Here is a 25025-nt window from a genome sequence, read left to right as displayed (position 1 = left end):
TGCGGGGAGAGGTAGCAGCAGTTTAAGTTTCTCTTGGAAAACCTCCCTGGACACTCCGAACAGCTAGGACAGTGGAGCAAGGGAAAGCACTTTGTGCATGCTTTGGGGTCCTCTTTGAGGAGGTTCCAGGGCTCCTTTAACAGCTACAGATTATTTGGGTAGGCCTTTGCACCCTCAATACTTTCCCATGTATTTTAGTTTTTCTCCCCCCCCCGCCCCCTTTTGCCGATTTTAGATTCTCGAGGTTTAAAATGTCAGAGGTCTAATCTAGGTTTCTTATTGTTTGCAGCGTGTTATTGCTGTAAGCCACGTTTGAGAACCTAGATGAAAAGAGGGGATGCGCGGTTTAAAATAAACAAACAAACATGGTTCCCAAAATTTTCCATGGCTGTTAAGAGTGATACAAAAGTCCTTTAACATGTATGTTGCGGAGGTGACTCTAAGATGCGTGACCCTGAGATGAGCTTGTTGCAGTGCCCTAGGTCCTGCCCAAACCGTTTTTTAAGCCTAAGCCACATCCCATAAAGCTGCATGAAAAATTGATCCTCCGCAAAGCAGCGGCCCGCTACTGTGCAAAAGGACCACCATTTTGTGCCGCTTCCCCCTTAACCTAAACAAACAGGAGCTACAGGTTTGGACAGGAACGTTCTAGAAAGGCTCTTGATGGAACAATCCGGTTATTTCCCCACTGCAAACGTCAGGGAGAGGGAGGTCACAATGGAGACGAATGGATGCGGCAACCTTGCCAAAGCTAAGCCAGCCAAGGCCTGATTCTCCTTTGCCCACTGCCTCATCTCCTTAAGATATGGCACAGAAAATGGCTGCCGAGGCAGTTGGCCCCAAGTGAAGGCTCTAGGGCAGTTCTTGAACTAGAACCACATTGGGAATCTGTTATTCCTCCTCAGGGGTGAAGGAAGGCAGAATGACACCCAGGGCAGGCGTCGTTACGCACATGCGCTGTACAGTGGTACCTCGGGCTAAGAACTTAATTCGTTCCGGAGGTCCGTTCTTAACCTGAAACTGTTCTTAACCTGAGGTACCACTTTAGCTAATGGGGCCTCCTGCCGCCGCGCAAAATCTGTTCTCATTCTGAAGCAATGTTCTTAACCCGAGGTACTACTTCTGGGTTAGTGGAGTCTGAAACCTGAAGTGTCTGTAACCTGAGGTACCACTGTATAGCGGTTTGCCGCCGACGCCGCTCCAGCGCTGTACGGACGGTGCCAGAATCCTCCATTTGCGGCTGTAGCGGCGACGGAGGGATCCCGGCACCGTCTGTAAGGTGCTGGAGTGGCGCTGGTGGCAAACCGCTATACAGCGCATGCGTGCAACGCCGCACATGTGCTGTACTTAGTAGTTTGCTGCTGGCGCTGGGATCCTCTGCTCACGGCTACATCTGCGAATGGAGAATCCTCCACATGCGGCTGTGGCAGTGCGATGGCTGCTCGTGCCACCACAAGCCCCCGCAGGGTGACTTCTTGTCACCCCCGCAGACATGGAACCCAGGGCGCACCGTCCCCCCGTTGTGATGCCACTGTTCCTCCTTCCTTGGTATTAAAAAAGAGAACATTTAAAAAAACAACCACAAATCAAGCGCCAAATTGGAGGGGTGTGTATGGGGGGGGAGTATTTATTTGGGGTCTTGCTCTTGGGAGCTTCCTTTAGGTTGAAGTCTGTTGCGTCGCTTTTCCTCTGCCTGTTGCTTTCGTTCATTCTGCTTAGCTTTCCACTTCTCCATCCCGTGATCCATTTCTGCGGAGATCATGGCTACCCGACGCTGAGGAGACAAGGTGAAGAGCAGAGTGAGCTCAGCGCCTGAGGAAATCCTCAGCGGCCATTGGACAGGCGCCGTCTCTATTGGCCCCATCTGCATTAGACGTTCAAAGCAGTATCATACCACTTTAAGCTGCCACAGCTTCTGCCTGATTCCTGGGAACCATAGGTTTTTTTTATAACACACACACACACAAAATCAAGCAGTATATAAATTTTAGGAAATAAATTTTTTAAAAAAGGGTTCTGAGTGTTGTTAGGAAACCACTATTTCCCTCAGAGAACTATCATTCCCAGAGTTCCCTGTGAGAACTGTAGCTCTGCTTGGGTGCAGATGGGGCCTTTTTCAACAAGAGTTTTAAGTGATTCTCTTTATTGCAGTCTATATTCATATTGGATCTGGAACGGTTTCTACACATGAAATTGCTTTTAAACAGCGTTGTTTTGTTTGTATACATGGAAACACTTTTTAACATATGGAATCTTAAAAATCGCTTTTACATATGGAACTGCTTTTAGCGCTGATGCTTTTTTAAACTGCGAAATGACTTCAAGGTGTTTTAGGGGGGAAGTGATTCATATGCTGGATCAAGTAAATAAATAAAATAAGAACATAATCTGTTGCTGAGGGTACATTACGTTACGCCATGAATTTTAAAACGGGTTTCAAACTGCACTGTCCTTTCTCAAGAAATCTTGAGAACTGTTCAGCAGGATTCCGGAAGGCACAAAGCTAAAATTCCAAATCTTCGTGGGTAGCGATGGGATTCAAACTGGTTTACGTTCATAGCTTTAATGGAAACCCACCAAGGCTCATGCTTCCCTTCCATCCTTATCCCAGTTTCAAGAGGTGAAAGAGCTGGCTGAAGTTGCTCAGCAGTGGGCACTCTGCATATGCTCATAGGCAACCTGCCTCTGGGCATATGCAGACTTAATTCATGGGATCCAAGACTAAGCCTGCCATTTAAAAAACAACAGACCTCTAGAGAGAAAACTCCCTGCCTCAGAACCCACTGGATCCTTTTCCTATAGGGCAACAGCATAGTAATAGCCCCTTGAAGGGGTAAAAAAAATGGATGTATCGTGCTTTATTAGAAGCAAAAAAACTTGTTTTGATGAATTGGAAGAGCTGCAAAAAGATTCCATTGAGCTCAGGGATTGATAATATGGACAGATTAGCTACATACGAACGAATTGCATGTCGACGCAAATTAAGAATGGATAAATATGAAGAAATCGGGAATGAATATTTAAGCGATATGGCGGATAATGGTGGGAGGAGGAGAGAGAGGTGGGAAAATATTGTTAAAAAGGTGTAGTCATAGGTATATCAGTGTATTCAAATCTGAATTGTCAAATTGTGTTATTATTGTCATTATGGTTTTTGTTGTGTCTTTTGCGGATGTTGTTTGTATCGAAAAAATGATTAAATAAATTTTTAACCCCCCCCCAAAAACCCCCAAACAGCATAGTAATAGCTCCAGATTGACTCATTTCTATCTGTTATTACACCTGTGAGGTTTTCCAGCATTCTGCCAATCCGGGAAGCCCCGCAATCTTCCTTAATGTTATTCCAAAATTCCCCCCAAACCAGGACTCCTAAGGCTCTTAGGCGCTCTGGCTCCCACTTACAGCCAAGTTTTCGTTCCTTTCCTTCCGATGGAGATAATTTTTCATCGGTGGGGCTGGCCGCCCATCTGGGGTAGAGAAAAAACAAAAAAGGATACAGATACTTCCTCCTTCCCTGTATGCTCAAAAGTACAAGAAAGTAATCTCAATAGCACCTCACGCCAGGTTGTTAAGGTTATTTCAACACAGATGCATGCTCTCTTCCAGCCTTCCCAAGCTGGTGCTCTCCAGAGGCTGGACTACAACTCCCATCACGCCCAGCAAGGGGCTGATAGGAGTTGTAGTCCAACAACATCTGGAAGGTGCCTGCTTGCAAAGGATGCTACAGTCACACCCTTTTATTGTGCCCTCAGATCATGGCTGATAGTAACAAGTTTTATGGGCCATTAAAAAAAAAATTATTAAAGATTTCTTAGTTTACAAAAGTACGTGCAATGTCTCTTTTTAAAGCTGCGTTTTCTACAGATCAGTTTCATTTGCTGTGAGACATTAGTGTTACATTAGGAAGAAAAGGGGGAAAGAGGTGGAGGGAGGTACGGTGATTATGGGCCAAATTTTAACACTAAAAGTTACTGCACTTAGCAAAGTACACTGGTTCTCTTCAGGATTAACCGAGCTGTGAGTTGGGGTGGAAGAGGAGATTATAAATACTGACCTAGTTGGATCAATGGTCCGATATTATGTAAAGGCAACGTTATTTTTATTTTGCAAGCCTGCAGCCTAAATACAGTGAAACAAATAATACAAACACCCATTTTTCTTACCAGCAAACGACCAGTCAGGAAGGTCTGTTAAGGGTCCATAATGTGAAGGGTTTATAGGGAAACCGTGCCTGGAAGGAAGTATACAGAGCGCAAAGTCATTTGCAGTGCTGCCAGAAAAGTAATAGTAATATAATAATAATAATAATAATAATAATAATAATAATAATAATGGAGTAAGTAAGATGAAGGATTTCTCTCTAGCTCTGAAGATGCCTCCCTCTATCTCTGGCACTCACTTCACTCTCCAGGTCCCACCAGACTGATCCACAGTACTGCAATGGAAGGTCCGAGACATCGAAGCAATTTTTGCCAGCCGAGGTCCTGTAGGGTTGGAAGTAGAAAGAGAAATTCAGGATTCAGTTAGAATCACGGTGCCTTGTACTCTTGAAACTGGATATAGATAAATATACTTTAGGGGACCCAAAGCTTTCTAAGCATTCTTTTGGTAATTGTTACAACAACCCTGTTAGGCAGGTCTATACTATTTATTATTATTATTATTATTATTATTATTATTATTATTATTATTATTATTATTGCAAATGCTCCACTGCCCCAAGGCTACCACCAAGTTCATGGGCAGAGGCAAAACCTGACCCGAGAACTTTGCAAGGATGATGTGCTGTGTGGTAGGGGAAAGCAGGTACTCATCTGGGTTAGCCCCCCCCCCCATAATGGCAGGAGTGGGGGAAACCTGTAGTCCAGCATTCACCAAACCGGTGCCCTCCAGCAGTTTTCGACTACATTTTCCATCAGGCAGTTGGAAGTCCTACATCTGGAGGGTCAAATCGCCTCTCTCTCTCCTTATAGCAACATAAGAGAAGGCTACAGGATCAGGCCAACAGGCCATCTAGCCAGCTCAGCATCCTGTTCTCACAGTGGCTGACTAGATGCCTGTGGGAAATCTGCAAGCAGGATTCGAGCCATCTCCCCACTTGCAAGTTCTAGCAATGGGTATTTCATAGGCACAACAGTACAATAGCATAACGCTACAGTCAAAGCCGGAGCATAAATCAGCTATAACCATTATGGGCTCTGGCAACAGGTCGGACTTAAAATGTCAAAAGTCATATTATATTTTCATCGCAACGCACAAGCTAAAAGAAACTAAGCAAAGGCCATTTAGAAATCTTTATATATATATAGCCATTTAAAAGCCATAAAAGTCGTGTGCCCCCCCCATCTTTTCAAAATTTGCTAGAGGAGCAACTGTGCATGTTTCAGCATCCAGAATTTGACATGGGTATAATTCTGGAACAGCGACCCGCGATGATAGTAAGAAAAGAGGGGCACTTGGGGAACAACTCCTCTATTTTACCCCACAATCCTCCCATGCATGCATACTCAGTAAGGATTCCCCATCGGGTTCGGTGGAACTGACTCCCAGAAAAGCATAGAGCATCCTGCTTCTGGACAGCCATGCAAAATCCATAGCCCCGCTCCCTTCCCTAGCTCTCCCACCGGTAAGATTTCCGTACCCAGCCTCCGAGCCACGCAAGCTGCCATTTTGACACTAAACATCAGAGAACGGGACCATGCGCTTCCGTTCGCAGAGGTTGTACGGAAAAAACACACACCTCCTCTGGGAGCCGCCATTTTTAAATGAGCGCCGCCATTTTGGGATAATTCGTCAGCGGAAACCACCCACTTGCGGACGGAAAGGTCGCCTCATCCGTAAAAAAATGCCAGGAGGGCGCCATCTTGTACGGATCGTTTCAGAGTTCTAAGAAAAAACCGTAGGAAAGAGTAGAAAACGCCCGAAGGCTCCGTACACCCAGTCGGATATAGCTGCACATTCCCATAGGCCCCGCTCCAGGGCCTTGGGATCGTGCGCTCATCAATGTTCCTAGTTGCCTAAGGAAGAGCTTTTCATTAGTGAGAGCAGCCATTTTGATACGGGGACCCGGATGTGAGTACCGGCAAACGAAGCGCGGCGCCATTTTGTGATTTAAACCGGAAGCTATATCCCCACTCACCGTATTGGGTTAGGGAACACGCTCTGCGCCGGCTTTTCATGTGAAAGATGCATTTCCCTTTCAGAACTAACACCTCTGTCTCTAACACAACCCATAGACTCAGGAAAGGCGGCGTGTTTGTTTGTTTGTTTATTTCTGATGTGTCCTGACTGCCATTTTTCTTAAGGGCGGATAGGGGCTCTTTGGCCATTTTTGAAATGGGCAAGGCTTTGCCGTCGCCATCTTGGCCTTTGGTTGCTAAGGAAGCCGTCGCCCTTGGAAACGGCATAAACAGGAAGAGGAGTCGCAGTGCGGTGGCCTTTGCTGGCAACCTCGGACTCCTGGGTTCCTGGAGGTTGGGTGGATTAAGCCCCCACCCCCTTGAAGGAACTTGGTCTTTAAGCACGTGTATAACATAGATCTATTAAATTATAGATTTATAAAGCGCACATTTATAAATTGTGATCTGATATATATTGAACAGTCGTGCATGTATGGTTCATGCAAGTGGACTCCTCGTGCATGGTAACTGGAGCCCAAACCCCCTTGCATTTCAGTGAAGCCAAATCAATGCGTGTTTCTGCCTGTGATACAACTGAAATAAAAGGCGCAGGAGCACAGCCAGTGAAAAAGATGGCAGCCCTAAATTTAGCCACAGGGGTGGGGTCGGGGTGTTAATTTAACAGGGTGAACCCCTCCCCTGCTGCTTTTGTCCTAATTCTCTTACAGCGTGATCCTGTGTATACTTGCTAGGTCCTCAGTCCTACGCTCTTTATTGAACGGGGCTTGCTCCCAGGGAAGTGTACAAAGGATTGCGCTCTTGCAGTGTAATCCTGTTCGTGTCCCATTGAATTCAATTAAGCTTATTCCCAGGTAGGTGTGCGTAGGGTTGCAGCCTGATTCAAAGCCATTATATGATTTGCAAACGTGGAATAATGTGTGGCTCATTTTATCCAGAAAACGACTTGCAAGTAGCCAGGATGCAGGGTGTGTGTTGTGTAGCAATTGTCAAGAGTCGCACAGGACTTTTTCTGTCTGAAGAAGAGTTCAGTGTGGCTTGGAAAGTTGCCATCGCGTGTGATTTATACAGTCTGGGAAAAGATAACATTTGAAGTTTGGGATTCCCACTTGCCATTCACTTGTCAAGTTGTGAAAATAACAACTCCCCTGCTCCACCTCCCAACTACTACTATCAGAAGCAAAGGTTAAGTCTGTGGATCATAGAACTGCATAGTTGGAAGGGACCCTTGAGGGTCATCTAGTCCAACCCCCTGCAGTGCAAGAATGGTGGCAAGATTTTCATCTTGAACCAATCTGACAGGCTTGGTTGCCTTCAGGATGATAACCTTTTCATTTTGAACCATTTGCCCCGGTAGGTCTAGCAAGCTGCCGATTCCCACAGGTCTCTTTGTCTCTGAAGAGGCGCTCTGTGTGACTTGAGAGGCTTGACGTCTCACAGGATGCATGAGGGGGCTGCTGCGGGAAACTGATAGCACCGTTTGCGAGGGTGCACACGCACGAGATGTTCCTGCAGGAAGCCAATTCTTGGACGGCTCAGCCACGGGGTGCCCCAGAGGCACTGCCAGTCCTCTTATCTCCCATAGCACTCCTCCTGCCCCCACCTGGCACCAGACGGACCTTGGACTCGGTCAATGGCTCACCCTCCTTTACCCCCCTCACCCCGCCCCCCGGCAACCCTGGTTAGTTCCTCATGTTAAAAGTGCTGTTCTGGCAGCTTCTGTCTCTTTATTCTTAAGCTGGTGTGGGGATAAGACGACAGAGCAGGAGGAGGAACTGCGCTGTGGACTGTGAGTATCTGTCAGTTTCTCTTTCCCATCATCCCCATCTATATACCCCTTTCTGTCCCCTAATAATATTGTGTGGGAGGTGGGTGGGAATCCAGCCCCAGAACTGCTCTCTCAAAGCTGAAACCCACCCTCTCTTTTCCTGGTTCCCAGCCCCCTGCATTCTCCACCCCCCAGACACCTCTCCCTGGGCAGAAGAGGAAATCTACAGTGACTAGCTCCCAGCCTCTTAAGATTACCCAACCATTACCTGTTCGGGCTGTTCAGATTTAAGAGATAGTGCCTAGGTAACCTCAGTGCCCCAAACTCGCTTGCTGGACTTGCCTTCCAGAAATGAGGATCAAGGTTCTAGTGCTCATTCTTTGCAGTTCTCCAGGCAAATAAAGAGGTAAGAACCAGGCCCTGGGTCCCAGTATTTGGGAGGCAGAGGGACATCTGCCTGCTTCTAGCACTTGTTTGTCTCCTGGGATAGCATGCTCCCTGCCCCCTGGGAAAGTAGAGGCACTCTTGTCCGGTTTCCTGCCTGCCTGTGCGTGCCAGCTTACACCCCCAACCTCTTTTCTCCCAATGCCCTGTCGCAACTTGCGTCTCCTGGAAGAGAACGCCATCCTTTTGGGTGTTGTACCTCCTAGAGCTACTGCTTTATATTAGCAAAATGTGCCACGAGTACAGCAGAAACAGGAGAGTGTTCTTCAAGTTGTTAAGGAGTTTGGGAACCGCTGCCTTTAATGTGCAAGAGACAAACCCATCTTCTTGGTTGTGCCAGGTGCACAACAACAAGATGCACTAGAGCTCAAATGCCTCAGGTCCCAAAACACCTGAAAGATTGCTTACAGACCCGACAGACCCTCTTAGATGCTAAGATTGGCAGAAGGGGTCCTCTTGGTAGTTCCTCCCCCCTCTGAGGCTGGGGTGTAGCTGGAGTGGCAGGCCAGGAGAGGACATGATCTCTGGTGAACCCCTAAGGCATGGGTCTTCCTCCCCACAGACGTGGGTCTGGCACCTTCATTATATAGCTGGAGGCTGAAGACACCCCTCCTTACCCTGGCTTTTGACACTTGAGGCGTATATTTTTATCTATATGATTGTAAATTGTCTCAAATGGTTTTTAGTGTTACGTTTCAATGATGCAGCCTGCCCTGGGAGACCTTATGGTTGCAGGGCAGGTGATTAATAATAATAATAATAATAATAATAATAATAATAATAATAATAACAACAACAACAGAACCGTTCCTCTTCTTGCCAAGCTATGGCCAAGACCACCCGCTATGAGGCGACTCCTCAGGATGAGCTGCCGGCCAACTCAGTACCCAACGGGACCTCCTCCTGCCAGCCCCTCAAGGACTCCTCCGGCACGTCTCCCGACGACTCCATGAAGCTGAAGAAGGAAATCTCCCTGCTCAACGGGGTCTGCTTGATCGTGGGCAACATGATCGGCTCGGGCATCTTTGTCTCGCCCAAGGGCGTGCTGATGTACAGTGACTCGTACGGTCTCTCCCTTGTGGTCTGGGCCGTGGGAGGGCTGTTCTCTGTCTTTGGGGCCCTGTGCTATGCAGAACTGGGCACCACCATCAAAAAATCGGGGGCCAGCTACGCCTACATCCTGGAGGCCTTTGGGCAGCTGCCGGCCTTCATCCGCCTGTGGACTTCTCTCCTCATCATTGAGCCCACCAGCCAGGCCGTCATTGCCATCACGTTCGCCAACTACCTGGTGCAACCCGTGTTCCCGTCCTGCGAGGCGCCTTACCTGGCAGGCCGACTCCTGGCTGCCGTCTGCATCTGTGAGTGAGACTGCCAGCGGGAACTGTGGGGAGAGTATTTGGGGGAACCCAGTGGGGCTGTGTGAAGTTTGTTGGGAGGGGGGGCATTAGTTGCTGTTTGAAAAGAAAAGTAAAAAAGCCCTGGCAGTGCCTGAGCTGATTCAGCCTCAGGTGGGCTGAAAGGTAGCCCTTTCCCCCCCTTATCTAATCTCCCATTGTTCCTTTATCTTTCTCTGCTGCGACCTTTCCTTCCCAGTTCTGGGAAACTCATTCCTTCCTTGGCAATGGTTTTGAATCTCCGGCATAAGGGAAGCTTCAGACTTTGTGCTTTGCCAAAGCTCCACCTTGAGCTTCTGGAACTGGGCGTGGGATGGACCCAGGAATTCTGACACCCACGACATGCCTTTAGCTATGGGAGTACCACTCCCCTCTCCGCTTTGGAAGGGGCGGCGGGGCAGGGGAGCAGAATTTTTTTGGGGGGGAAGGGGTTACTGGGTATAACCAATAGATATGGCTGTTATCTCAGATAAGGCCCAGCTTCTAGCTCCCCTTGCCCACAATACATCTCACTCCTCTAGTTAGACATAAAAGAGAAAAGGATAATTACCGCCTCGCCAGGGCTCCACAGCCTTTATCAGCTGCATTTATCAGCTGCTTGTTTGTTAGAAGTTAACCTTGCACCACCACGATGGAGAGATAGAATCATAGAAGTGTAGAGTTAGAAGGGACCCTGAAGCCCACCCAGCCTCATTCTCTCCCGCTGGAGCTCTAGGGTGGTCTCCAGGGAGAACGAAGGGGGTCCTGAGTCTCTGCTTCCCTCTCTTGTGGAAGATGAGTTGGTTAAAAGCTAAACTGTTTGCATCTGGGCAAGTCCGTGCCTGCTTGAGGCTGTTTGGGATTGGGTTTTGCCACCTGTTGCCTTGGACTGAGCAAGACGGGTGTATTTGATCGGTGGGGAGGGACACTCTGCACATGCTCAGAGTGACACCGCTTTCACATCAAGCCTTTCTGACTCATGGTCTGGTGATCCATCAGTGGTGTCTAAACCTGGCACGAGCCTCTCCTCCGGGGCCTCTCCGTTCCTCCTAACCCTGCGGGTAATTCTGGGTCTCTCTCAGGAAATGAGTGACTTCAGCTGGGAGACGGGCAGTGTGCTGAGTCGGCAGCTGTTGTCCAGATCCAGCTGGTGAGAAATGCATTGTCAGGCTCCCCGAAACCGCTCCCGTTGCAACACACAGGAATGTGACGGCTGAGGGAGGCACGAGGTCAGGCATGAATGCCGGCGGTGATGGGAAGCTAGCCGAGAGCACCCCACAAACCCAGTGTGTCTTCGAGCAAAGGGTGCCGGGAGAAGGTTAGAGCAGAGGATTATGTGCCCCTCCCGCTGCTGCCCAGGTGCTCAGTTCTTCGCAAATTCTAACTCAGTAGCAACAGGTCTGTAAGTTAGGCCAGTGTAGTAATCCCCATTTCACAGACGTAGAAGCTGAAAGATTCATTACCCACAAACCCCTAAATTTGGGACCCCCCCCAAACCTCTTATAGAGCAAGTGAATGGGACAATGTTGGAGTTTATGGGGGATACCCCTGGTTTGAGTATCAATTACTTAGTTTGAGGGGGGCACTACAAACCATGGGGTTCACACTACAAAACCATGGGGTTCACACTACAAAACCCAACAAAACAACCATGAAACATTGGCACAGGCTATGTTATGAATCAGGACAACGTCACATTTCTGCGTGTTAACTACGAACCCTGGTTTGGGGAGCCCTGCAAAATGTGGGATTTGCCCGACACAACCTTACAAAACGACTGCAAAACCCTACAAAAGATATGGAAGGTATCTCAAATTTAGGGGTTTGTAGTTAATGATGTTGAAGCTGAAAATCAGAGATAGAAAGAGAACCTTTCTTAGGGCAGTGCTCTGAGTTTCTATAGTGAGATCTCTCGAGGATATGGTCCTTGCTCAAGGGTGCCCTCTTCTTAACAGCTGCCTTGCCCTAGATGTGACAGGAGCTCACATCCACATCATGGAATCCTGGGAACTGCAGTTTAGCCCTCACAGAGCTGCAGTTCCCGGTGCCCATGGCAAACTACAGTTCCCAGGATCCTTTGTGTGGGTGGGTAAAACATAATCATTAAATGTACTGTGTGGATGTGATGTATGATTGTCTCCTGGTGTGAGATTCCTACTGGCTTGTCCAGAATGCCATCCTTAAGGCCAGGCTCCTAATGCTGAGACTCAAGTCTGTTTTCAAGAGGAAAGCTGCCTCTCTTTGATGAGGAAAGTGCCCTCTGTTCATGCTCTGTGGCACCCTTGCTGTCAGGCAGCCAGCTGCAGGAAGTAGCAGCCAGCACTCCTGCAAGTGTATTTCTAGGCGGAAGTGGGGCGAACCATTAGACTTCCTTTTCTTAATGGGTTGGAAGAATATTCGGAAGGGTAGTTCTGTCCCCTTCTGCCCCAGATGTGTGGAGCCCAAGGGGCTTGTTCACACACAATGCTTCCATTTTAGGCTGGGTCACATCTAGCCTCAGATGAGATTATTTGGAAACTAGGCTGGGACAGAAAAGGTGGATTTGAGATGGCCTTGGTCCCACCCACTCCCCTGAACTGGGGAAACTGGGCTGCTTCATGCTTGGGGAATTGCTGGAGCCAGTGGCGTAGCGTGGGTTGTCAGCACCTGGGGCAAGGCAAGTAATTTGCACCCCCTAACCCGTGGATTTGCGCCCCCTAACCCTAACCCGCAGATGTTGCACCCGGTGCGGCCAGCCCCCCCTGCACCCCCCACGCTACGCCACTGGCTGGAGCCATGTGCAAGTGAGTGCAGCTCACGGTATGTGTGGTTTTCTCTGTTCAGAGCATGTCACCCGCCTGATAAGAGAGAGGAATTTATGGCCTTGTTTATAAAGAAGCAGAGCCGTTGTTTGCAAGGTGTCCCCAGTTCCCCCCGCTCCTGCCAATAGGAAAGCTCCATCCACACCCTGGAGCCAAGGGGAAAAGGTACAAAGTGTGGGGGGGGGACCTTCTCTGAGCCCCCCTGCCCCATGTCTCACATCACCCTCCTGCTGGCTTTGGGCGTCTGGTAGAAAGCTGAGTCCCACACAGCCCCTTGAGTCACAACAACTTGTTCCTGGAATAAAGATAAAGATAAAGGTGATCAGAGTGCCAGGAGCCGGAAAGGGATAAACAACCAACTTCTCCACCTCCTCTTGAGGAAGTCCCATCTCCCTCCCTCTTAATTCAAACTCTGGATGACCGTTTGTGCATTAGTCACAGTCCTTGTTATGTTTGCCCATATTGTTTGGTTTTGTGAATGTTACCTTTTTTATGAGGGGCTAGGATGCTGAGGGGGTCCCCCAAGCTTCTCAGCCTGCAGAACCACCAGCCCTGCTTTGCATCTTCCTCAAGGATTCATGGTGGGTGCCTGGCTGTGTCTAGAAGCCAGAAGGGAAGGTGGAAAAGGTCCGTCCCCGCAGCCGAGACACCTGCCTTCAGACATAAAAAGACCAGGAGCTGCCTTACACCAAATCAGGCTGTTGGGATCTGCCTGACTCATTGCAAACACTGACGGCCAGTGACTTTGCGAGGTTTCGGGCTGTTGTAAACAAAATCTGCCCTTTTTCCCTTATGGGGTATCCAAGAGCCCATATAGAATCCTTACGTAGGTTCCCTATTGGTAGGAGAAAATAACAGAGGCCAACCAGAGAATATTGAGAAGCAAAGCAGCTAGTAAGCTTGATCTTTATTGATCTGTTGCAACAGGGTGCTCCCCTCACCCGCAGGAAAGGAGGAGGAACCCAGAACAATGGCGTGCAAGGCCTTATATATTTTGAAATTCCCACCCTGTAGATCAAGACCACCCCCAGAAACTTCATACATACATCACAGAAGGGGTGTAGCACAAAACGACCCCCCAGATACATCATACCTACATCACAGAAAAGGCAAATTTGAATGTTGTTTTTCTCCTGTCCTTGTTTATCTCCTGTCTGGCAGGTTACTTGATTGGATACCCTGCTTACTAGATTGGATAGTCTGGGGAGCCTGGCCAGTCTTTTGTAATGATAAATACTTAGTTCCTGGGCCATGTCACAGGCTCACACCCTATTCAAACACAGACATACCCTTAAGACAGGATTTGCGAAGGAAAAGACAATGGGGAGTTTTTTCCATTTTCCTTTGACCTTGCAGAGAAAACATTAGGTCAGTTTGGGACAGTTTGGGAATCAAAAATGGTTTCAGGTCGGTCTTCCTGTGCTGAGCTATGTACCGGTAGGTGCTTGGTTGGTACACTTATGAACATTACCATATATCTAAGACCTCCTATCACAGGGCAAAGGCGCATTCTCTCGGTTCTGCCTGGAAATGCCATCAGGGATGGAACCTGGGGCCTCGGCAGACCCCACTCCTTCTCAGGACTAGGAATAGGTGATAGACTCTGTGCCCCATCCCCTTTCCATCTTTTGCTCCAACTCTTGGGCGCCATGTATCTATCAGATCTCACACCTGCAGGAAACGAGGGGAATGAAGGTCGCCTTTTAGCTGGGGTAATGCATTCCTTTTGGGCCAAGGCTGTCCCATCTAGCATCCTTGCTAGACTCGTTTGCTGACAAGCCATTTCCCAACGCTTACTTTCGCTCTCTTTTTCGCTCGGTCTTGCATCACAACCCAGGAAGGAAGTAGGACTGGCAGGCCAAGGCTATGATGATTGGATTGAGCTCAGCAGCTGCATTCATTTTCCATGGGAATAAACAGAAGCCAAGCAAGTAGCGGGGTCCAGGGAAACACCTCCCCACCCTTTAAAATCGCAAAGAGTCAGGATTCAGATTTTGTCCCCCAGTGATATCTCATGAATACACACTCTTTCTCACATCTAGGAGAAGGGGTGCGTGTGAGAGCATCATCCCATGACAATGGGAAATGGAGATGGGAGGGTCATAGTGGGGTGGGGTGTGTGTGTCTGTCCTCCTTTGTGCCTGGTCCTAGACTAGAGATGGCTAACCTTTGGACCCGGGGCTGCATTGCCTCCTTGCAATTCCTCCAGGAGCACACATGCCAGCCACGCCCTTGTGCATCACAAGACAGACAACACACACCCTTGCAGAGAGGCTTCTGTTAATAGCAACTCACGCCCAAGAGACCCACAAAAGTGGGGCAGTTAAGGGAGCAGGGAGCCCCCTCCTTCACCAGGTCACTCCAAGGGTGCAGCCACCCCTTTTGCCTGAGGACGCCTTGGAAGGTTTGGTCCAACGGCACTAGACTTTTGTATTTTATTTGCTTCTCATTTGGAGCAACCAAGGACCTCCGTCCCTCCAGGCGAAGTCTGACCCTGCAGGCCTCTCTGTCCAGTTCTCAGAACTCTTCCCAAACCACATCCCTCAGCAGCCCTGCTCTCTCTTATCCTTGAGGGCTTTTGCCTGGCTGGATCTTGGCCTTGATCTGCGATGTTTGCCTGGGTAGAGAGAGGTGTGTGTGAAAAACTCTGATTCATACTTTAGAAGAGTTGCATCTGTTGCTCCGCCCACTTTCGCCACTGGCCCACCCACGACTGGGAAGTGGCCCCCAGGAGGTTCTCTACAGGGAAATGTGGCCTTTGGGCTGCCCCCCCCAATGTTTTCCCACCTCTGCACTGAGAAAATAAAATGGAGTCCAGCAGAAAAATTACTGGGCAGCTGCGTCGATTTCTCTCTCTCTCTCTCTCTTTCTCCTTTCTTTCTTTCTCTTTTTCCCGTTTAGGAATCAGCCGCTTAGGCATGCATTTATATTTCCGTATTGGATATACGTTTGAAATTGGAGAAGGGAAGGATTCAGTGGGACTTTGCTGTGTATGTGGATGGTCTAGGGTGGAAGAGGCTGGTGTAGTCCAAGGGCCCCTTGCCATGGGATGACTTCTGGCTTCTTTTCTCTTCCAGGCCTCCTCACTTTTGTCAACTGTGCCTATGTGAAATGGGGCACGCGGGTGCAGGATCTGTCCACCTACGCCAAGGTGCTGGCTCTCATTGCCGTGATCATCGCCGGCGTGGTCCGCATTGGGCAAGGTACTCCCATCTCTACCCCTGGTTTCCCCCCTCTTGCCCTCTCTCCGAATTAAGGTTTAGAACGGACAGACGTCGACTTTTGATGCACATAGGCATAGAAGCATTGGAGCCTTCTTGACCTTTACTGTGTTTCAACCTCACAGCCTTTCGGTGTAGGCCTCTGTGCCCATTCCGCAGTGGGAAAGCTGAGAGTTAGTGGTCCACTCCAGGCAACTCACTGAACCCATGTCTGAGGCGAGAATTGAACCCAAAGCCCAAACCCAGACAGACCCACAGCCCACTTTCCCACATATTGTGGTTTGTGGGCTTACATTTGCACCTGAACAATTTTCGCCTGACAGATGTGAGGGTCTAGTGATGGCTTGCGCTAGGGAACAGTGTGTCAGCACCACAGATGGGACTTTTGTACACATTCCAATTTTCCTCAGGCAGGATGTTTTTTCATTGCAACTAGAAGTTGACTGATTGACCCAAGTGTGGTTATCTTTCCATGTAGGACATTCGCAGAACTTTGCAGACCCTTTCGAAGGATCCTCCTGGCACACAGGGGACATTGCGCTTGCCCTGTACTCTGCCCTCTTCTCCTACTCGGGATGGGACACCCTCAATTTTGTCACCGAGGAAATCAAGAACCCTGAAAGGTCAGCATTTGCAGAGAAAAGCGTGGCTTTCATCCTCAGCTAGCGAGACCGATGTGTTTTGGCACTTTGTGTGGAATGAGGCTGTAGGGACCTATTGGACAGCGCCTGTGACATCCCTAGGGACAAGCAACACTGTTTCCTCCTTAAAATCTGTGCTCTGCTTCCAAAGGAATTGAAACTGACTAGCCTTAAGTACCACCCTCCCTCCCTGCTTTCTGCTGCAGAGAAATGGATAAGGGGCTTCTCAATACTTTGCCTGGAGAGTTGTTTTAAAACAGCTGAGCGAGAGCTCTCCCTCTTGGGTACTTGAAAGCACATCATACAGTCTCAAGAAATGAGAAAAGAAAATATGGGTGTGTGTGTGTGATGGCGTTGTGGTGGCCGAACCCCGGTGTTCCCTTCCATTCTATAAGTAGCTGAATTTCCTTTCCTCATTTTAACGGGCTTTGTCTGGGATGGGCTCTTGTGGAGGAGTTCTGCCATCTAGTTGCCACAGCTGGGCATTGCATCACAGTCCGGGGACTGCTGAGAGAGGTTCAGCTTGCTTCCTGGGTCCTGCCGTGGGCTTGGCAGTGAAGGGAGACGCTGTGTGAAGCCTAGCATAAAATGTATTGGGTTTTGCAGAGCAAGCTGTAATCTAAAAATCCACTTTCAGCTAAAGAATTGTTTAAAGGGATCTCTGCAGAAATGTTGATTTGATTGAATCAAATAATAGCTTGGCTTAAGAGGGAGGAGGTGGCAGTCTTGCAATTTTCATCACAGCAAAGCGAGTCTGCAGAGTCAAGCACTGTATTTTCTGCTTAGCTGGAGCATTTTTTCATTTAACACCCTGCTCTGCCGCCTGGTAATAATTTTCTCAATATTCTTTAGTACAGCAGGCAAATGAAAATAAAGGAAGCCAAGGGTGACACAGAGTTTCTTAGGCTACTTAGGGAGCAGGGGATTCTGGGAGCTGAGCCTTGGGGAGTAGGGGATTCTGGGAACTGGGTCTTGGGGAGCAGGGGATTCTGGGAACTGAGCCTTGGGGAGTAGGGGATTCTGGGAACTGGGTCTTGGGGAGCAGGGGATTCTGGGAACTGGGGTTTGCAAAGCAGCTTTCTAGGGCCTCTGGGTGGTAATGTGTATTCTGCTAGCCCTGGGCATGACCAGGTTGCAGGAGTAGTGCCAAGGGAAGTACGAAATGGGCGGTGGAAGGGAGTTAACATTGTTTTTCCTCACTGCCATTCCTCAGGAACCTTCCCCTTTCCATAGGCATCTCAATGCCCATCGTCACAGTGATCTACATCATGACCAACGTGGCATATTACACAGTGCTGAGCAAGACGGAGATATTAACAAGTGACGCTGTGGCTGTGGTGAGTAGATCCCGTTCCCTCTTCCTCCCGACCCCAAACGACAAGTCACTTTGGAATCCAGTTGACTGGTCCATGGAGGGCCATTAGCGTTGATCATTTACTCAAAAGAACAACTTCAAAGGGACATTAGTACAGTGTGAAGTAACAGAGGGGCAATTCATGAACAATTTTGTTGCAATGATTTGCAATGAGGTGCATTCCTCCTGCCTCGGCCTCTTGGAGTACAGGCGCAAGTAGTCTCTTGTTGAGTTGGGAATGAAGTTTATACTAGAAACGCCCCGCAAGGCATTCACTAGCTCATTTTCTTCTCATGTCCTCTTCCTTCCAGACCTTTGCCGATCAAGTATTTGGAGTTATGAACTGGACGATCCCTCTTGCTGTTGCCCTGTCCTGCTTTGGGGGCCTGAACGCTTCCATTTTAGCCGCTTCCAGGTAACCTGCATGCATCTCCTGTTATAAAAATGTGTGTCTGAACCCACATGCTTGCCTGGCACTTGTGTGCATTCCTACACACACTTCTGAGAGGTTTCGGACCTTCTGCTAGAGTTCACATGTGTGTTTGCTACGAATATGTGTTTGCCCACGAGAAGTTCTCGCATAAGAACGGTTGGTTTATTACAGGGGTCAGCAAACTTTTCAGCAGGGGGCCGGTCCACTGTCCCTCAGACCTTGTGGGGGGCTGGACTATATTTTGGGAAAAAAATAATGAATGAATTCCTATGCCCCACAAATAACCAAGAGATGCATTTTTTAAAAAGCACACATTCTACTCATGTAAAAACACCAGGCAGGCCCTACAAATAACCTAGAGATGCATTTTAAGTAAGAGGACGCATTCTACTCATGTAAAAACACGCTGATTCCGGACCGTCTGCAGGCTGGATTTAGAAGGCGATTGGGCCGGATTTGTCCCCCAGGCCTTAGTTTGCCTACTCATGGTGAGGGAAAATGTATACCTGTCCTATCGTGACTCCTAGTGTCAGGCTGGTCCTTGACCGTGTAGAGTCAAAAGGGGCTGGTGTTGGTGCTTTTAATATCTCACTAACCATTGAAAATCTTAGGGTGTAAGTGCTGTTTTGAGCCAATGCATTCTCAACATTGAGGGGACAGGATTGAGGGGACGAGTGATTTGTTAGATCATCTACATTCCTATCCTGTTGTCTCTCCCTACAGTTTCCTGCCTATTTCCCTATTTTGTTTACTCTGCATAATTGGGACTTGAAAGAACATAATCCTAGTTAGAAATTACAAAACTGGTTATCTTGTTTGTTTCCCGAGTTCCAGTTTATCTTACTATTGTCTACGTTGACCCCATTCTTTTTACAGGAGGTGTAAATTAAAATTTGCTGGTAACACCAGATTACTGTGCTAGTCTTTACCTAAAGTATTAAGAAGGTCAGGAAGCCTTGCATGACATGTTCACGATAAGGAGTTGTACCAGGGTCAAGAAAGTTCATAACGGGGATCTCCTTCTATATCAAATTATGCCAACTTTTACTTGTGCCCATGATCTTCAGAAATAAACCATGGAAAACGTTCAGATTGGCCCACGCCAATCCACTCCCAGCCCTGGGAGTCATTCAAAATGCAATTTTGGAGCTCTTCCATGAATGGATTAACACCTCCTCATTTTCACCAGAGGAACCGTGAACCACATTTGGGAGGGGGGAAAGGTCAGCATGCCAGAGAGGCCGTTTAGAAACTAGGTAACTTTCCACTTTTGTGCAAAAATTCTGTTTTGCACAGAAGTCTTCCCCCATGTGGTAAAGCTTCTCACATGTGAGAAAAAAAATAAATGCCTGGATTGACCCTCAGAAACTCACCTGGGATCCCTGGAAACTAGGGGTAAGGCTGTCAGTGTGGATACTAGCCATATGACGGCTGTGTTCTCTGCCCACTGTTGGTGGCAAAATGGAGGTGATCTGCCCTCATTTTATTTCACTGGAGGTATTGTGCCACCCTGCGGGTATGGCAGACCTCTCTGAGTGCCAAATATATATCTGTTTCTCAGATAAAACCCCACCAGCAAAGTTATTAAGCAGAGGAAGAGGGACTGCAGGAGTCTGGGCTGTGGAAGTGCTTTGGGAAAGGCCGGTTCCCATGTCTGAATGGAGTGTCCGTTCTCTTGTTCTTTTGAATTGGCATAGTGGATTCTGGGAACTGTGCCAGTCCCCTGGGGGGGGCAGCCTGACCCCTTGCCCTGCCCCTCTGTGGGTCTTGGTCACCAGCTAGGACAATTCTGCTCTGCCTCAGCCAGCAGCTTCCTTACGCTCCCTCGCTCTTGCCAGGTTGTTTTTCGTTGGTTCCCGCGAGGGGCACTTGCCTGATGCCATCTGCATGATCCACGTCGAGCGGTTCACGCCTGTGCCAGCACTGCTTTTTAACGTAAGTCCTGGGTAGCCGGGGAGAACACCCTCGTCTGCATGGCAGGGGAGGAAGGGAAGCCAGTCTTCCAACAAAACAAAAAGCAAAAAGCAAAAAAGGGCTTTTTGTAGCTCCTGGCAGCCTTGTGCAGTGGGAGACAACAGACCTCCCCAGGTTCACTGGCTAAAGACTGCCGCCCTGATCTCTTAATCGGCTTAGATGGGATGGGGAAAACTGAATCTGTTACTGATCAAATATTTTGGAATGCAAGCTCATTTATTGGACTGCTGCATTTCAATTAAAAAACCCCTGTGAATGAACACACACACACACACACACAGAGAGACAGAGAGAGAGACAGAGAGGAACCGTATGCCTATTTATTCAGAATCCCATCCCACAGTATCTGCAGCAGGGGTAGGGAAGGAACCTTTTTCATCCTGAGGGCCACATTGCCTTCTGGGCAACATTTTGAGGGCCGAACACCGAAAACCTGGAAGGGAATGCTTCTGTTTTCGAACACGCCTCGGAAGTCAAAAGGTTTCCAAGACGCGTTTTTCATTTTTTTCTATTGACTTTGCAGCCAGCCCTTTGATCCTTGGTTTTCAAACGTTTTGGAAGTCGGACGGACATCCGGAATGGATTACGTTCAAAAACCGAGGTTCCACTGTAATAACTCCCTTCCAAGGCGATGTGCAAGATATAATAAAGATGGTTAAAACAACCGAAAGGCAAATGTAAAACAATATGAACCAGACATCCCGTGGCAGTGATCTATTCTTCCTGCTGGGAAAGCTTAAGTGAAGATATTTCCCGAAACTGCAGGCTGTGGGCACCTGTCTTATCTCCACAGGAATGCTCTTCCACAGAATAGGGGCAGCCGCACCAAAAGCCCTGCTCTGAGTTCGTGCAGAGCGGCCTTTCTCCGCAGACCACAGCAACCTAGATATCGCTCCATCTGTGAGGCGAACAGGGCTGGGTCTTGGATGTGAGACTGTCCTAGAAACCACCAAGACAGCTGCCCTCAGCTCCAGGAAGGAAGACGGGGGATCAAGCGCCATGAGTCAGCACCCAGAATAGCACAAACCTGCACTCCTGGGAGATCTTGTGGGGAGAATGTGGGTGGCCCTTTTTGGAAGGGCCGAGTTCACGGAGTCACAGTCTTCAGGGAGAGATGTGTCTATGTGTTTGGTTAGACGGTGGGCGCTGTGTTGTTCATTGCATTTCTGTGCCTCACTTTTTCTCTAAGGAGCTCAACATGGTTCTTCCCCTCCTCGTTCAGTCCCCAAAACAGCCCTGAGAGATAGGCTAGGCTGAGAGAGGCAGGGACCAGCCCGAGGTCACCCAAGGAGCTTCATGTTCGAGTGAGGATTTGAAGTCTGGTCTCCCACGTCCTGGTCTGATGCTCTAACCAGGCATGTCCAAAGTCTATTCCGGGGGCTTAATCCGGCCCACCAGCTGGTTAAATCCAGCCCCTGTGGCAGTTTATTTCTTGGGGTAAAATCCTAAAAAACCCTCAACAACTTCAATCCTAAGAAAAGGTCAACAACTTTGGTCAGCCCCCATGGCCCTTCACTTCATCAAATTTGGCCCTCTTTGAAAAAAGTTTGGACACCACACACCAACTTCCTAGCAGAGCTTACCCCACTTACCATCTACCCGCCCCCTCTAATTGTCACAGGGAGCCATGGCGCTGGTCTACCTCTGCGTAGAGGACATCTTCAAGCTCATCAATTACTACAGCTTCAGCTACTGGTTCTTTGTGGGCCTGTCGATCGCGGGGCAGCTCTACCTACGCTGGAAGGAGCCGTCGAGGGAACGTCCCCTCAAGGTAGGGCAGGGAAAACCCTCAAAACTCGTCTTTAAAAAGAAAAAAAGGATCCCGCAGCCAGCTGTTTTGCGCTTAAATTCACAAGGAACGATGCATGCTGTCCCTCGAATGCTCATTTAGGCGTTCTGCAGTGCTGATCACGCACCCTTTCCTGTGAACGGTGCAAAGCCTTTTGCTGCATTAGACCAAAGTCCACCTCGTCCGGTATCCTTTGCAACGGTCCCAGCCAGCAGGAAGCGGTCCACAAGAAATCAGCCTACGGTTCTTTGGGCTGCCTTCCTAAAACCGAGCTGCCTCTCTTGCAGAGCATATGCGTTCTGCCTGTGCCCCAGCATCCTTTGCAACACGTCATGGCTGTGGGCAGGTAGTCGCCGTGACTAAGATTCCTGCCAGGAGAGGGTGGGCCAGAATGGCTTTAATAGGCAGAGCAGTGAGCTCCGTGCTGGAAATCAATGGCCCCAGACTCCAAGAAAAAGAGTAGTAATGTAAGGCTGAGAAAAGTTGATGAAAAGTAAGTTCTCTCGCTCTGTATAATAGCGGTAATAATTTTATTATTTGTACCCTGCCCATCTGACTGGGTTGCCCCAGCCACTTGAAAGCGTGTGTGGCAATGACCATTAGCTTGAGATGGCTCCGGAAAGGGGATTGTTGCATTCCCAGTGTGGTTGCTGTGCTGGTAGCTAAGCAGAGCTTCCATGTTCAGGTGCAGTATACCCCGAGGACTAGTCGGCTGGAGGCGAAGAAAGTTCATGGCTTCCTTATGATCTCACCCAGCTGGCTGCTTATTGGAAAGAGACTGCTGTACCCGGTGAACTGAGCTTGTTCCCCCTCAGTTCTTCGGAGGAGAGCCTGAGGTAAAGGCAGGGAGGTAGTTTGAGATGCCAAGTGCCTGCTTGACGCCCCTTTTTCTTCCCCCACCAGCTCAGCATCGTCTTCCCCATCATCTTCTGCCTCTGCACTGTCTTCCTGGTAGCCGTCCCCCTCTACAGCGACCCCATAAACTCCGCCATTGGCATTGCCATAGCAGCTTCCGGACTGCCCGTCTACTACCTGGTGGTGAGGGTGCCTGAGCAGAAGAGGCCGCACTTCTTGCGCCGGGCCGTGGGTGAGTCAGAGGGAGAAACACCCTCCTCCATTTCACCGGTGGCTTCTTAGCTCTCCCTGCCCCACTGCTAGGACAACTACGCTTAAACTGCAGAACAGAAATTAGCGTTGGGTCCTGATAGCGGAGGGAGCTTTGTACTTTCCCCCACAATGTCGATAACAGCAAACAAATGTGCTCCGTCTCTCCAACACCCCTTCCAGGTCTTTGAAGAGAGCTACCGTGTTGTCTCTTAAGTCAGCTGTCTTCTCTAGGCTAAACATACCCAAACCCTCCGAAGTCCCTATGAGGAAATGTCAAAGGGAGTCTGGTGCATTTAGTCTTGGAGATGAGTAAGAGGGGACACGATAGTCATCTTAAACTGGGCTGGTTCTCCCTGAAATATTTACAGTGGTACCTTTGTTGTCGAACTTAATCCGTTCTGGGAGTTGGTTTGATTCCCGGAATGGTTCGAAAACAAAGACTCGGCTTCCGATTGGCTGCAGGGACTTCCAAAAAACGTTTGCAAACTGGAACACTCACTTCTGGGTTTATGGTGTTCAGGAGCCAAAACATCTGAGTACCAAGGCGTTTGACAACCAAGGTACGACTGTATTAAAAATGCAGAATCCACGTTGCCTAATTAGACTGTAATGCATAGGCAGAGTTGGAGGGGGATTTTATTATTATTATTATTATTCTAACAATAACCCTCAAAACCACCTGCTGCTTGAGGCTTGGACTGCAGGGGTTGCCAACCTTTCTAGGGCCCATTTGCAAACTGGAGAAACTGCTGCATCACTCACTGACGTAGAGCCTGCAGGATCAGACCAACGGCCCCTATGGTCCAGAATCCTGTTCTCAGGATGGGGCCAACCAGATGCCCAAATGAGAAGCCTGCAAGCAGGATCTGAGCGCAAGAGTCCTTTTTTCCTCCTGTGCTTTCCAGCAACTGGCATTTTGAAGCATTTATGTCTCTGACCGTGGAGAGAGAAAGCATAGCCACCCCACATATGCTCCCTGGCTCTCTCTGGCCTCAACCTGACGTGTCCCTATCCTCCCTCCGCAGCCTCCATGACGCGACTCATCCAGCTCGTATCCTTGTGTGTCCTGACGGAGATGGATCCCGACACAGAAGCGAAGGATCAGTGATGCGGACGCTGCCCAGGGGCAGTGGGGAGGCCGGCTTCTCCCCCTCGCCTGCTCCTTTTGTAACAGACTCTTTGGTGACCTCTAATTTATTGTTTGCTACTTGGCCAGACCCATTCACAAGGAAGTCCTTGGGGACTTTGCCGGGACGGCTGTTGCAGGAACTGAGAGACTCGCTCGCCTATTTTTGTTCTCGTCTGTGAAACGTGGGAGTGTCTGTGTGTCCTTTCGCCCTCAGCAGCTAAGTCCCAATAAACCCTCAGAGTGCCACAGGTTTGCCTGTGGACGTTTATTCTTATCTTCACGCCTGCAACCTCCGAATTCTTGGGCCTGCCGTCAAATGAGCCTCAAGGCAATCTTAAGACACCACCTTAAACAACCAGACCAATGGCTCACCCAGTTCAGGCCTGCAGAATTCTCTCCCTGGGGATTGAACTTGTGACCTCCCACATGCGAGGCAGATGATCTAGCTCCGAGCTCTGCCCCTTCCTGTCCACGCTTAGGTTTTGCCGCCTCCTTCCTTGAGTTCCTCCCCTCCTTGCTTTTGTTTCATTCTCAGTGATCCCTTTTCCACAGCCTGCCAAACCTATTCCTCTGGATTCCACTGGAATGTAAGTATATGTGGAATGTACAGAAGACGAGCCTGGTGGATCAGGCCCACGGCCTATCAAATGCAGCATCCAACCAGGTGGCTTTGGGACCTGAGGGCAAGAGCACTCTCTGTTCCTCTTTCCAGCAATTGGCATTCAGAAGCAGCGCTGCCCCCAACTGTGGAGGCAGCAAGCAGCCACAGATAGCCTTATCCTTGCCTAATACACTTTTAAAAACCATCACTGCCTCCTGTGGCAGTGAGTTCCATAGTTTGACTATCCACTGTG

At 49.0% G+C, this 25025-nt stretch overlaps 2 protein-coding genes across 7 annotated transcripts; one reads left to right on the top strand and one right to left on the bottom strand.

The window, feature by feature from the left end:
* Positions 1-1586: 1586 nt before the first annotated feature.
* Positions 1587-6344, bottom strand: MRPL52 (mitochondrial ribosomal protein L52). Of its 4 annotated transcripts, none has more exons than XM_053361524.1 (5): positions 6140-6344; positions 4400-4484; positions 4164-4231; positions 3403-3467; positions 1587-1774 (listed from the first exon to the last, which is right to left on the bottom strand). In XM_053361524.1, the coding sequence occupies exons 1-5, from the start codon at positions 6327-6329 to the stop codon at positions 1628-1630; spliced, it is 555 nt and encodes a 184-aa protein (XP_053217499.1). In that variant the 5' UTR covers positions 6330-6344; the 3' UTR covers positions 1587-1627. The 4 variants fall into 4 exon arrangements, with proteins under 4 accessions (XP_053217499.1, XP_053217502.1, XP_053217501.1 ...); XM_053361527.1 differs by lacking the exon at positions 6140-6344 and adding an exon at positions 5741-5825; XM_053361526.1 differs by lacking the exon at positions 6140-6344 and adding an exon at positions 5642-5742.
* Positions 6345-7475: 1131 nt separating this feature from the next.
* Positions 7476-24445, top strand: SLC7A7 (solute carrier family 7 member 7). 3 transcript variants are annotated; one of them, XM_053361523.1, is made up of 11 exons: positions 7476-7926; positions 8077-8311; positions 9174-9707; positions 15601-15726; positions 16223-16367; positions 17599-17722; positions 18051-18154; positions 20011-20107; positions 21768-21917; positions 22839-23022; positions 24068-24445. In XM_053361523.1, the coding sequence occupies exons 3-11, from the start codon at positions 9176-9178 to the stop codon at positions 24148-24150; spliced, it is 1545 nt and encodes a 514-aa protein (XP_053217498.1). In that variant the 5' UTR covers positions 7476-7926; positions 8077-8311; positions 9174-9175; the 3' UTR covers positions 24151-24445. The 3 variants fall into 3 exon arrangements, with proteins under 3 accessions (XP_053217498.1, XP_053217497.1, XP_053217496.1); XM_053361522.1 differs by lacking the exon at positions 8077-8311 and having other exon boundaries at positions 9152-9707; XM_053361521.1 differs by lacking the exon at positions 8077-8311 and having other exon boundaries at positions 7478-7926.
* The last annotated feature ends 580 nt before the right edge of the window (positions 24446-25025 follow it).

This window comes from Podarcis raffonei, chromosome 13, assembly GCF_027172205.1.
Source record: "Podarcis raffonei isolate rPodRaf1 chromosome 13, rPodRaf1.pri, whole genome shotgun sequence".
Classification (NCBI taxonomy): domain Eukaryota; kingdom Metazoa; phylum Chordata; class Lepidosauria; order Squamata; family Lacertidae; genus Podarcis; species Podarcis raffonei.
This window is presented reverse-complemented; position numbering and strand designations above follow the sequence as displayed.